General features: G+C 51.3%; 2 protein-coding genes across 2 annotated transcripts in view; one reads left to right on the forward strand and one right to left on the reverse strand.

Annotated features, from left to right (window-relative positions):
* C5H4orf50 (chromosome 5 C4orf50 homolog) overlaps positions 1-14,254 on the forward strand; it is a 105,383-nt gene that overhangs the window by 35,044 nt on the left and 56,085 nt on the right. The window contains 2 exon segments of the mRNA XM_057503223.1: positions 8,367-8,415; positions 9,920-10,041. Coding sequence (XP_057359206.1) covers positions 8,367-8,415; positions 9,920-10,041 — 171 coding nt within the window.
* EVC (EvC ciliary complex subunit 1) overlaps positions 7,286-14,254 on the reverse strand; it is a 209,692-nt gene continuing 202,723 nt past the window's right edge. Inside the window, exon 22 of the transcript XR_008997682.1 lies at positions 7,286-7,304. The gene's annotated coding sequence lies outside the window, so the exon portion shown is untranslated. The remainder of the gene's footprint in view (positions 7,305-14,254) is intronic.

Genomic DNA, 14,254 nt, shown 5'->3' on the forward strand with positions numbered 1-14,254 from the left:
CACATGACCTGCCTGTCCACCTGCCTGACCTGAACTGTCCCTCCCTCCTTCTGTCCACTGCCCCCCCCAGAACATGCCCTGAGCCCCTTCTCTGTGCCAGCACCCATGCTCGGGGCTGCTGTAGGAAGGTGATCTAGCCACCCTAACCCTAAAAGTGCTCACAGTCAGTGAGAGAGGAAACTGAGTCTCAGAGGCTGGGAATCTCACTCACAGCTACACAGCCCCCAGGAGACACACAGTGACTTTAAGTCGGTGTCACATGAGCACCACGGCATTGTCTCACCAGGCAGTTCTTTCACACCCGCTCAGGACCTTAGTACCTGCTGCTTCCTCTAGCAGGACTCTTGTCTGCCCCACGGCCTCCTCTCGTTCCTTAGGGAACCACTCAAGTGTGCCTTGTCCAGGGAGCCTGACATAGATCACACATCCCCTCTGTCCTCCACGCATGTCGACATGTGTGATGTGGCATGTAGGAGGGATTTCCCCTGCTGTTGGGGGAATTTTATTGGCACCTCTGTTGATGCCAGAGTCATTCCATAACCATTTCTGTCTCCCTAGTGCCTGTCACAGAGAAGCTGCTCAGGGAATATTTGTTGAATGAATAAAATAATGAGCTAAATGAATGAGGATCTCCTCTCCTAATGGTTAGTGAAAGAGGAAACTGAGGCTCAGAGAGGTTGGGAATCTCACTCAAAGCTACACAGCCCCCAGGTGGTGTGGATGGTGATGGCTGCCAGTTCTGACCGAGGTCTGGTAAAGGTGCTCCTGGGTGTGTGTGGCGCTCAGCTGAGCCTGCCTGTGCCCACAGGCTCTCACATGCCCAGGCACGCAACCCTGTTCCTGGGGACCAGCCAGCAATGCCCTTGCCAGAGTAGCTTGGCTCCTGATGGTGCAAGGGTCAAATGCAGTTCCTGCCACAGAAGCAGCCCACCCTGCTTTCCACACTCCTGCCTCTGGCAGCTCCACATGCAGCCTGCCTCTCCCTCCACAGCCCTTCCCAGCCCAGCCTCTGTGGGGCCACCCTTCTCTGTCCCTGCCTTTACCCCACAGCCTTCAGAGAGTCTTAGGGACCCCCTGGACCAAATCACCACACAGCCCAGGAGCTGGAGACCTAGGGGCTGAGGGCTCAGGGCTACGTGGCGACTTGCTTCAGAGCCAGAGTGTGAACCCGGAGTCCCAGTCCAGTGCTTGATTTGTTCTCTGAGGGGTTCAAACTTCTTCAGAGACAGAATAGGGATTAAGAAAGAGGTCAGCAACCTGTTGAGATGCCTGGCACACTCCCTGACAGAGGCAGGACTGACCCAGAGTTCCAGGGTGCGAGATGCAACAGGTGTCACCTGCGAGTGACACTGGGCCGGCCGGCTGTCTACTGAGAGGGCATCATAGCCACGAGGGCCCTGCCCACCAAGAGCTGCTCCATAGTCTTGCAGGCTCTGAAAGTAGCACCGAAGTGCTCACTAGGATTGGACAAGCTGACTTACAATGACCAAATTCACAGGGATTGATGTATAAAACTGGACACTAACGTATTAATTTCCTGAGAGACAGAACTGTGTGCAGGCTGAAGTACTGGATGGATAGATGAAAATGGCAGCATATTCTCCCCCTATAGTGCAGCCAAGATCATTCACTCATTCATTTGTTCATGTGCTGGTCAATAAATATTTATAATCAGAAGGTCATTTGGGAACCTGGAATGAGAACAGGGAATTGAAGGTGTCCTCGGCCTGCTTTGCTCATTTCCTGGGAGGATGTGCTCCTGGGCCTGGACATGCCTCCCTTTGGGCCAGGGTGTCCTCCCCAGACTGGTCACAGGCCATAGCCAGTTACAAGCTTGCATCCCCCCCCCATTAGCTCTGAATCTGCCCCGAATTGTTTTGCATTATTTTACAACTCAGCTCCCCAAGAGCATCCCCATTTCATGATCTGGGGAGCACCTCACTGTTCCCTCCACAAACCACAAAAACCCGGCTCTATATTCCATTCCACAGATGTTTACTGAGCACCTACCCAATGACGCAGGTGGGTGCCAGGTGCTGGGGAGAAAAGGCAACCAGACAGGCCAGATGGGCGGCTGTGCACTAGCGGACGGGGCTGAAACAATCTCAGGTCGCAAGGGTCCTGAAGGAGGCAAACAGGGACTAAGACAGACACAGACCAGCTGAGACTCTTATCTGCTCTGAGCCTCAGTTTTCTTATCTTTAAAATGGGAATAGCACAACCTCCTGGTAGCCCTGGCATGAAAACTGAGTGAGATGACAAGCACCTTGTCTGGGCTGAGCCACACGATGGGGACCTGGTCCCTGCATAGTCACTTGTCAAGGGGGTGGGCCCTGGCATCAGGGAGCCCTGGGTTCAAATCTTCACTCTGCCACTGTCTAGCTCTGTGGCCTCAGGAGGGGACACTTACATGCATGGGCCCTTCCACGTGCTTTGTGTAACTAACTCGGGAGACCACTCTTACTATCTCCCTTTCTGGATGAGGAAACTGAGACTTAGAGAGGTCACAAGTCCACCCAGACACACATCTGCAAGCAGCCTTCGAGCTCGCGGCTCGTGTGTGAAGTCGCCTGCCTACACAAAGCTGGGATCAGACATAGGCAGTAGCTTCTGCACACGGCCAGTGTCATCACAGCCTCAGGGAAGGCGGGGTAATGGGTGCTGTGTGGTGCTGGGGGCACGTGAGGCTTGGCACATTCTAGGCCCTCAATCAGTCTGTCCCGCTTGTCGCTGGAAGGCCACCCCTCCATGTGCAGATATAAGGAAGCAAAAAATTCCATGATATGTTTAAGAAACCAAGAAGGAGAGGGGGCCCAGAGTGGAGGAGGAGGGGAGGTCACTGCACGGGGTTCTCTTGTGTTGGGGGAGACAGCGGCGCTTCTGGGGCAGGACCCACGTGTGTCAGGAAGACTGTTCCAGCGGGTGTGTGGCCGAGGGCCCAGGCAGGCCGTGCACCGAGCCTGTTTCGGCAGCAGATGGCTCTGGCCGCGAAGACGCGGGGCCCAGGCAGCCGAGCGGAGCCCTCGTGGAGGGATTGGCTCCTCCGCCGGCAGCCAGGCGCCAGGCGGGAAGTGGTTCACGGGCAAAGACTCTCGTTGCAGGGCAGACAGACGGGACTCCTGATGGAGGCGTCCGGCTCTGGCGGGGAGCCCGGGAGGGCTGCCTGTGGGCTGGGCGATGCTGACGGGCGTGGAATGGGGTGCAGAGCAGAGGGTTCCTGGGAGCAGGAGGAGGGCCGGCGCACCTTCAAGGTGGGGCTTCGCAGGTGCATCCCTGGAGGCTCGTGCTCTGACCCCTGCCCTGGGGGCGCCGCACACTGACCGCAGGGTGGAGGCGGGATGGGGGCGGGCGGGGCGGGGCCCAGCTGGGCAGCTGCCGTTTGTGGAGCCACCAGGAGCGGTGTGGTGGCCCAGACGGACAGCCCTTCCGCCAGCACTGCCCCGGGGTTAACTCACCGCATCCTCCCAACTATTGCGAGGGTAAGGGCCGGCCAGGGTCACCCTCCGGAACCGCTCTGCCCTTTCAGGAGGAGGGTGCTCCCGCCCACAGCCAGCTGTCCGGGCAGCGCCTCCGCCCGCGGCTCCCCTCGCCTCCCCCAGGCGGGGTGGGCGGGAGGCCCCGAGCCTCCGGGCTGCGTCCAGGTGCCGGTCTCTCGGTCTGCTAGAGCAAAACCCCACAGATGGGCGGCTTGGACAACAGACACTCCTTCCTTACCTTTCTGGAGGCTGAAGTCAGAGGCTGCGGCGCTGCTCGACTGGCGTCTGGTGAAAGGCTCTTCCCGGCGCGCGGACGGCCGCCCCCGTGCTGCGTCTGCACAGAGTGGAGAGAGAAGCAGGCTCTCCTGTGCCCCTTCTCACAAGGGCCCGCACCCCGTCATGAGACACCCCCTCCCCCCCACCACAGCCTGTTCACCTCCCGGAGGCCCTGCCTCCGAATGCCACCGCATGGCATTAGGCTGCAGCTTGTGGGTTTGGGGGACACAGACGGTCCATGCACGGCACTTAGGAACCAGGATGGTTGCATGGGTTGGGCGGGACCTCCCGATCTCAGGGCTGCCATCGACCTGTGCTGGCATCTGCGGACCCACTGTCTCCCTCGGCGTCCCGGGCCATCGACAGCCCCAGGTGGGCCCTGCCCCCGCCCTGGTGTCCTTCCTCCAGCTCGGGCTCTGCTTCTGAGGCAGAGGGATCCCGGGAGGCCAGCGTGGCCAGCCCCCCACTGTCTTGCCGCTGGGAATGCAGGGGCTCGCCACGCCCCTGGCTTTAGCTGAGGACGGGAGCAAGAGGAGGCGGGGTCCTTCCACTGCTGGGCTCCCAGCACCTCTCTGGGTTCTCAATCCACCCCACTCCCAAACTTGGCTTCAGTGGACCTGTTTTGGCTTCTTCTCAGGGACACTTTCATTTCCTCCCGGCCACCAGCCCTAGGCCACCTATTTCTCCTTGCTTCTGCCAGGATCTGGGCTGATGGCAGCCAAGAAAGAGGCTCCTTTCTTTGTTGTTTGCATCTGGGTGTGAGCCCCTCCTTAGAGGCAGATGCCCGGGTGCCCAAAGGGAGGTGGAGAAGGGTCCCAGGGCTCACCTGGGCTCACAGGGTTCCCGTGGCAGCACACCCCCTGCCCCTGCCAGCACAACCTCCCCCAGGGCTGGTTAGGCAAGGGGGCAGGGAAGTCCCTCTGCAGGGCTCTGGGAGGTCTGAGGAAGACCCGGTGCCAAATGCCCAGCGCAGCGCAGGCACTCAGCAGGGTCCCTCTGGGCAAAACTGAAGCTGTGCTCCCCAGGGGGGCCGGGGGCTTGGCGTGCCCGCACTGGAGGGTCATCTGACTGCTGCCTTGGGGGGCGCCCGTGACCTGAGGGAAGCTGCTAATTTCAGCTCTTGCCTTATTCTTCCCTTTTCCCTCCTCCTCCAGGAAGCAGCCAGTGGGATTTATCCGTGTGTGGCCTTCAGAAATGGAATCTCATCTTAAAAAGCAGGAGCGGGACTCAGAGCCCTGAGCTCCCCCAATTCAGTACATCGGTGATGTCAAGCCTGGGCCTCCACAGATCCAGACTATTATTTTCTCTTTAGCTGCTGCCTTTTCTGAGGTTTAGAATATCCCCCCAAAAGTTTATATGGGGAGAGAGGCAGGGGAGTGAGCAGGTAGGATGAATCTTTATTTCTCTGCTGCTCCAAGAGCATTTAGTAGACATTCATTCTCATTTCATTCCAATGAAAGCCTGCAGGGGATGTGTTAGGATCTCCATTCTGCAGGTGGAGAGCACAGGGCTCGGGGAGCAGCGGGCGGGGCCGAGACCGTGACGCCGGTGACGTGGAAGGGCCAGGGTCCAGCCCGAGAGCGCCTCTGGCTCTGAGCCTCTTCAGGCCAGCGGGCTAGACAGGGAGTGGAAAGCCGAGAGGGGTCCGTCGATCTGGGTCACACACTGAGTGCGGTGCCCCCCGAAGTCAGTGCAATGCCCGTGAGGCTGCTCTGCGGATGTGCAGGTCAACGAGCCTGCACTCTGCTGCTGGAGGAGTCTGCATCTCAGGGGGCTCACTCCACTCAGGGTGCAGGAAAAGTGCTTGCCTGAAGCACCAGCAATGAGCAGAGGGAGAGGGAGGCTTCTTGGGGAAGTGCTTCCTGAAGGAGAAAGTGCACCCACTAAGGGTGTGAAAAGAGGGTTTGGGTCGCTGGACGGATGGAGTGGGGGCCCTCCAGGCTGGGAGACCTCGTACTCACAGGCCCGGCAGTGTGAATGGTCATCATGAGTGAGGTGGTCCAGGGGATACTAGCAAAGCGTTCTAAGAACAGAGGAAAAGAACAGGTGCTGGGGCCTCGTACAGAAGGCTCCCAATAAGTGGTGGTGTGATTGGATTAGTATTAGAAGATGGGGCTGAACCACAGTTCATGGCTGTGTATTAGTCCCCGAAGAAGTCAATCTGTTTTAGTGGGGACAGCCATAGAGCCCAGGTGTCTCATGCAGCCTGTAAAGGGTATGTGAGAGGCAGGTGACTCAACTCGGCTAGGTGGAGTCAGGGAACACCTCACACAAGAGGGGACATTTGGATTAGGTCTTGATGTATACATAGAAGTTCACCAAAGAAAGGAAGCGAGAGCAGGGGTCTTCCAGACAGAAGGGTGGCTGATGCAAATACCTGGAGGACACAGTGGAGATTGGAGAGGGGAGATACCACAGCAACCCTGGACATGGGGCTCCTGCCCCACCAAACACCTGAGAGGGAGAAGATCTGGATCAACTTGAACCTGCCCTGAAATGCAGCAGTTGCTCTTGTTCAGCAGTTGGGGGTCTCTGTGCTGAGAAGCTGAGTTACCGTGGCTGGAACACCTCACAGCCTCTGTGCGGTCTGGGGACCCAGGAGGACCACTAGTCTAAGGGGTGGTGCAGGGGACTGGTAGCAGATCTGTCTGTAAAACAGGAAATTCAGTTAAGGAGAATTTTATTTCTAAAAAAACAGTTTGCAAAGTGGGGAGGCACCGTCCTTGGCTCTGATCCCTGTGTGCTCCAAGGAGAGTCAAAGTTTCTGCCCAGGTCCCACACGGGCCCCTAAGGTCAGCAAGGGGTGCAAGCTTGGTATGTCTTGATTGGTTGGTGCAAGTGGCAGCTGATTGGTTGACTTGCCAGCTGGGATCTGTTTTGGCCACACTGGCAGGACCATGCTGGGGACTGTTCTGCTTTAGAGAATAGACTTCATGTTGTGGGTCTCCCAAGAACTCAGAATCTGTTTGTGGCCTTGTAGGGAAAATGGAAGTTCCATGGCCAGGATCCTCACCTGGCCCTCCTCTGCTTGCTCACTGCTCATGTGCAATGTCCACAGGTGTTTGTTTGCACACCTGTTGGCAATGGGCCTATGTAAAGAGCTCCACCCAGTGCTCTGGGGCTGTGAGGCTGTGGAGAAGGCAAGGACGGACTTGATGCATGCAGACCTCCCTGGAGGCAGGCGTGATTTTAGCACTTGACATGCCATCATGAGAATAAAGTTTGGTGTAAGACCCTCCCCAAAACATTCTTGTGGATAAAGTGAAGGTTCCTGTGGCCAGGATTCTCACCTGACCCTGGTTGACTAGCTCACTACACACGTGTGGGCAATGCATCGTTATTAACTCTATATAAAGAGCTCCACCCAGTGCTCTGGGCAACACAGTGGCAGGGCTGCAAGGCTGCAGGAGAGCAGAGCAGAGGCTGGAGTGGTGGCAGTGCCAAGGACAGAGGCCCAGAGGCAGAGACAGGCTTGTTGTATGCAGACTCATTCTGAGTAGATGAGATTCTAGTGATTAACCTGCCACCGTGGAAATAAAGTTGGGTATAACCCTTCCACCTCAAGAATGTTCTACTGTTATTTCTTTGGTCTTACTGAATCCAGAGTGATCGTGCCTGGGGCTGAAACCCTCAGGCAAGACAGGCCTCCCTCCTGTCAATACATCACCATCTGATTCCACTTTGTTTGGGCTTCAATTAGCCTGCTGGGATCCGTCTATTTTCTGGCATCGCTGGATTTGGGAGAGTGTGGATAAAGTGAAGGTTCCTGTGGCCAGGATTCTCACCTGGTCCTGGTCGGCTGGCTCACTACATGCATGTGGGCAATATGTTGCTATTGACTCTATATAGAGAGCTCTGACCAGTGCCCTGGGCGACACGGTGGCATGGCCATATGGCTGGAGTGGTGACAGCGCCGAGGAGAGAGACTGAGGCGGCTGCAGGAGCAGAGAGGCCCAGAGGCAGAGACTGGCCTGCTGCATGCAGATTTGCTCTGAGTGGATGGGATTCTAGTGACTGACCTGCCACCATGGGAATAAAGTGGGTATAAACCCTTTCACCCCAAGAACGTTCCATTGTCACTCCTTGGTCTCACCGAGTCTGTAATGAACTTGCCCGGGGCTGAAACCCATTGGCAAGACAGGGAGGCAGAACTCCTTTGGTTTTGTCTAATTTTCACAGGACTTAGGTTCAAGCTGACCTGAATTCCTGGGTGGGGTCAGGGCCCTGGTTGCAGCTCAGGTATCAGTTCTCAGAAAGTGTCAGAGGACCTTCATGGAGAAAAAGTATTTCTCCTGGAAACTTGGCCCTTCAGCTGCCCTTATTTTTTTCCACTTTTTAACAGCAGTTTCGAAAACACATTATTGCAGTTGCCATTTGGAGATTTAATTTGAGCAAAGGAAACGGAAACACTTCCTTGTACCTGTATTTCCTGATTGCGGATCGGGACTCCTTCACGGGTAGGGGCAGAAAGGGGAGGGGGGCTGTCTGCACAGGAAGGGAGGGCGTGACCACGGAGGGACAGGTGAGTGGCCCTGCTTTGTCTCAGACGCGGTCACCTGTGTAAGGTGCTTCCTCCTGTGTCACACACAGTAATGCTGAGGTCTTTTATTCCAGGTAAGCTGCCACCTGGTTGTGGAGTCAGAGAGGACAGCACTTGTGAAAGGTCAGTGTGACTTTCAATTAGGAAAAGTCTCTGTGCTCAGACCCAGGCTGAGCCGGCAGGGCAACCTGTGTCCGGTAGGCAAGGGTGGGAAAATGCCTCCTGGCAAGTGTAGACTGATAGGAAACTGGACCCCACTTACCCCTACTGTCTCCTTACTCCACTCTGCATTGTATCACAACGTAAACACAGTAGAAAAATACTGCCTCTACGAAAATGGTCAAATTTTTCAGCCCCTAGTTTTACTCCTGGAAATTCATCATAAGTAAATAATTCTTTATGTGTGAAAAAGCTCAGTGGATAGGGGTATTCATACCAGGGCATTTATAATAGTGAAAAACTGGGGCAAAAGTCTCCAGTATTGTTAATTAACCCATATACTCAATAAAATATTAGTCACTAAAATGATGCTGGTAAGCACCATGTGATAGCATGAAAATTATACTCTATTCAATTTTTAAAAAGATATGAAATGGAATGTATCAGATAACTACAATGGTATAACTATACATGCCCATCTGTGTATGACTGGCAGCTTAGGCTAGGAAATAAACTTACAGTGGTTACTGGGGAAGATGGTAACATGGGCGATTTCTTTTGTTCTATTACTGTTATCATTAAAAAAGAAATTCAGATGCCACCTGATCAGACAGAATCTCTCTTCAAATGCAGTGTACTTTCAGCACGGGGTGGGGTAGGGTTTCTGAGGATTTATTTAGGGTTATGTTTGTATCAGGTGCTTGGTAAAGACATGGAGAAAGTATGGGTGGTCTTACCTTTAGGTATTGAGCTGCTCTTCTCTGGTCATCTAGAAATTTTTATTACTAGATTCTATTCTTATCACCTGTATGATCTTGGATGAGTTAATGAGTTCTCTGAGCCCCAGACACTTATCTTTACAAAGAGGATATACTATGCCCTTTCTCAGGTGTGACTAGTACTTGGTGCAGAAGAGAGATCTATTCTCAGTCTTTCACTGGTCAGGACTGGCCCTTCTGCACCTTTGTCTTCTGTCCCTGCAGTCTGAGTTGGCATCTCTTTTCAGGTTCGGAAGGCATCAGTTCTAGGTTGTGCATCTGCCACTCATTTGTGCAAGTCTCCTCCCTTGTCTGGGCTCAGCCTCCTCATCTTTAAAAGGACTTGTACTAGATTGATTGAGTTATTCATTCATTTAACATTTCTAGAAGGCTGCCATGTGCCAGACCCCTGGAGGTACTGTAGGGTTTACAAAGATGAGTGGGCTTGCAGAGGCGGTGGTCCCTGTGCTGAAGGAGCTTGAAGCTGGGTAGGGGAAGGTGAGCAGGTAGGCAGTTTTCTAGGATACCCAAGACCATTACAGTACCAACGGGGGTGTGAATGAGATGCACAGAGAGTTCAAAGGCCTCTGTCATGGTGTAAAAATCAAGGAAGAAGTGAGAATGAAAAAAGTTATTACAGGGCTCAGAGACTTGTTCATTTTTAGAAGAGATTTCTAGGTTGAGGCTTGACTGCATATGTTCTCTTCTAGCTCCGAAATACCTCCTGAATCCTGAAATGGACAGTGTCCTCCCAAGACGTTGGCATACAGAGTCCTTGACTATTCCCAAGGCTGAGTGGCCAGCACAGACAGCTCAACTGGACTTTCTGAAGGTGAGAGGACATGTTAATTTCTTAAACATTTTTACTGAAAGTATAACACATTCAGAAAAGGGTATAATTCATAGCGTACAGCTCAATGAATTATCACAGAGTGATATGTACCCATAAAGAACTAGAAAATGACCAACACCACAAGGCCCCGCTGGCTTCCCCTCCTAATTTCTTTTTTTTTTTTTTAATCTGTTTTTAAATTTGTGTTTGGTCCAATTGTGTGTTTTGTGTCTGGTTATTTTTTATTGAGAGCTGGGCATCATGTGTGAAAACCGGAAGCTAAAATCTGAGGTACCTTCATCCAGGGAGGACTTCCTTTTGCTTCTGACAGGCAACCAGGCCAGGATAGACCGTTCTTCATGTCATGACTGACTCAGAGATGAGCTTCACCCCTTATGTGGTCTGCTATATTTCTTGTTTGCTTTTACTCCTAGGGCATAGCATTTTGGGGGCTCAGCCAAAAGTCTGTAGTGTTTATCAGTGTCCTTCCCCCTTGGCCCCTGTTAGTCCCATGAGGCTGTCAAAAGCTCAGCTTTCTGCCTCTTGCTGCCGTCATCATGTTCAGGCTCTGCCTTCACCTGGAGGGGAAATACAGCTTCCAAAGCTATACGAGCTGCTCTTGGCTTCTCCTGTTTTCAACTTCAGTCCCACAAATCCTGACAGTCTTGGTAGCTCTCGAATGGTTTAAGTAAATGTTTTGTTATATTTTGTCCAGCTTTCCTAGTTGTACTTACTGGAGAATTGGCCTAAAATGTCTTGATCAGTCAAAGTCAGAGCAGTCCTCTGTTTTCCTGGAGAAAACTAATTTTGCTTATGAAATTTGTAGTCTTACAGGCTTGATTTAACATCCCAGCTGTAATTCAATGTGATGTTGGGCAGATTACTTAGTGTGTCTGTGCCGAACTTTCCTCATCTGTAAAATGGGGATAATACTACCCCCTGCTGATGTGAGGATAACACCAGGTGAGCAGAGCTGACCTATGTCTGGAGCACAGGAGATGCTCAAGAAAAAAAATAGCCGTTATTCAGGAGGAAACTAATCCTTAGCATTTTATCTCGATCTATTGTTTTTCTTCCACCTTTTATTCCTGTGGCTTCTGTCCTGCCTCCAGATTATATTAATTTTTTAAAATCTAAGAAATAGAGGCAATATTTACCCTCTGGGTTGTTGGGATAATTCAATGCAATCATGCATATAACATATTTACTGTCTGGCACAAGGGAAGCATTCAATAAATGAAAGCTATTATTGACCATTAAAAAATTTTTTTTTCTGACTGGTGACTTTTAATTACTTGCCTATAGGCTTATTGCTTAGAAATGAGAACTTCTTTCCAACTTTGATCTTTTCCTGAAAATTACCTCTGGTTTTTGATGTTAGGCCTGCCTAATCACAAGCAGGTAGAAGGCATTCTAGGCAAAGGGAACACCTGCCGAGACAGGGGGGTGAGTGCACGTGACGTCCTGGGGGAAGTCCAGGAAATTCCCTGTGGCTGTGGCATCAAGTAAGAAGGCAGGGCGAGGAGTCTAGGAGATCATAATGATGAGGGTGATCAGAACAACGAGGACAGAATCCCGCTCCCGTTTCTTAATGCTTACTGTGTGCCTGCTTACTATATGCAAAGCATTAAGTGATCCATTTTCATCATTCACCATATAATAGATGTCAGCATTAGCCCCACTTTACCTATGAGAAATGGTGAGGCACAGAGGAGGTAACAGCTAACCCCAGGTCACACAGCTAGGAAGTGGCAGAGCTGGGATTCCAACCCACGCAGCCTGGCTCTAGAGTTGAGACTCTGGTCATTGTGTGGCCAGATGATGCTGGCTTTCACCGGGGATGGGAGTGATCTCACCTGCCAAGTTCACTCTGGAGTTGAGTGTGAGAAAAAACCCTTCAAAATCTACTTTAGGTGATACTGGCCCCAAACCAGTAGCAAACCTGCTGGGGAAATAGTTGGAGCATGAATGAATGAATGAATGAATGAACGAACGAACGAACGAGTGAACCAAAAGTGCTTCGTAATACTCCTAGAGTTCTAAGTTTCTCAGTTGTTCTCTGACTTTCTTCAAAAAATGTAGAATGACACTGGATAAAACTCTTCCTTTATTGGACATAATTTCAGGTTCACAGGACACTTTTGTTTCTCTGTAGTGAGATCACAGGATGTTAATTTAGACACTTTTGTTCCCATGCTTTACACAGTACCTGACCAATAGGAGGGCTTCCAAAGTCTATGTTGGATGAATAATGGGGGGGAAGGGAGTGCTGTTGGGCTGTTTCTCTAGGTCATGTGGGCACCTTGTCCTCGTCCCTGGCATTGCATTTTCGCCTGAAGTCTTGGTTCTATTCAGTTGTAATGAGCATTGAGGGGCAGAGCTCTCTGCCCTGCAGAAAAACAGATCATAAACTGTATGTCTGGGCTGCCTGACTAAGGGCTTCCTATGGTGAGGATGAATTTGTTAAATAACTACACCAGGGGATTAGTGACCTATAAGCAAACGAGGTCATTTTTGAAGGACAGTAACTAAATTTTTCACATGGCACAATTTTTTATGGTTGAACTTAGAGGGGAAAAAAGGGTAGGGGAAGCCTACAAATACACAAAAATATCATGAAAGGCTGTTAAGCCTTTGGTGGTTCAAGAAATGTTTATTCCTCTATAATATAAGTCAGATAGTGTCATTTTCACGCTGAAGACCCTTCATTCCTTCCTGTGTCCAGCAGCAAACTGTAGTGGTGAGTCGGTTCAGAAGCCATACAGCCTATTAGCTGTGTGGCTTTGGGGAAGTCCTTTAGCCTCTCTGGGCCTCTGTTTCTTCATCTGTGTAATGAGATAATAATATTACTTACCTCTGGGTTAAAGATTGAATAAATCCATATGCGTAAATTGCTTAGAACAATGCCTGGCACATCATAAGAGCTCAGTAAATATTCACCATCATAGGTTGAACCATATTAAATTGCCAATATTGTGTTACCTTTTCCCTACAAAATCTGTGGTTTCATATAGTTAACTAATATGAAATAGTCTGTGACAAGATAAAGTCCAGACTCCTTAAATTGGCGTTTGCATTCTATGTGCACATTATTCTGTGTGGCATGAGCTTCCGTTGTGGCACATAACAGTTTAACACATCTCCTTCCCCAAAGTCCAGCCCAGGCACTCACCTCCTCCAGGAGGCCTTCCCACTGCTCGGTGTGCAGCCGCGCTCCCTCCTGGGTGCTCGGGTGGCCCTGTGGGGGCCTCTCTTCCAGCTGGATCTCTGCAGTGGGACTGCATGCTTGTTTGCCTGTGTCACACTGGACTGGGGGCATCGTGGGGAAGGGACCAGTCCAGATGGGACACCCATGATCAACGATGCCTGTTTCTCAGCAGTCTTCCACCGATGGGGCAGGAGGCTCTGAGCATGTGGACTGCCCGCTGGGTCACTGGAGAAGTCCGTTCCGTTCTACTTACACTGTAGTCACACTCTCCTGAAGAGCTAAGACATTCGAGAACTCATGTTACTGAACCTAGTGGTCCTTCCTACCATCTTTAGGGAAGGTGCTTGATAAATGTGAGGTGCTGATCATGAAGGGCTAACACATGTATAATAGCTGCTGCTGGAGCTCTAGAAAGAGTGGGGCTTTGCAGTCAGATGGGCTAGGGTTTGAATACTGAGCTAGCTACTTCAGAGCTACGTGAATTTAGGTGAGCTGTTTAGAGCCATTGAAATGGGTAACTTTTTCCTCATGTGTAATGTGGGCCTCATAATAGCCTATTGGGAGGATTAAATGAAAGCAAGTGAAACAGCACATTTGAAAGAGCCTGGACAGTGCTAGGCATGAGGTTGGCATCCAGTAGACATTGACTTCCTGTTAATGGGAAGATTAAAATCTCTTATTACTGGGAAAGAAAATTAATGGAGGACGTCTGCTTTATGGGGTTACCCATCAATGAATGTCTTGTCAGGCACCTGCTGGATGACATGGAGTATGAGCCATCCCCCATTCCAGTCTCTGTTTCTTTATCCATAATGCATGAGGAACATTTGCTGCCAGGCACAGAAAGTGCTCAATAAATGTTAGTTATCATTACCCTCTCTTCCTTGGATAAAATTGCCATCAGATGGGATTTTATAAACATGTAGAAGAAGAGGCCATTTCCTTATGCTCTCGCCTCCAGCTTCCACTGCCCTCTGGGCTGTTGCCTGACCCTGAAATATGCCC

Source organism: Manis pentadactyla, chromosome 5, assembly GCF_030020395.1.
Source record: "Manis pentadactyla isolate mManPen7 chromosome 5, mManPen7.hap1, whole genome shotgun sequence".
NCBI lineage: Eukaryota > Metazoa > Chordata > Mammalia > Pholidota > Manidae > Manis > Manis pentadactyla.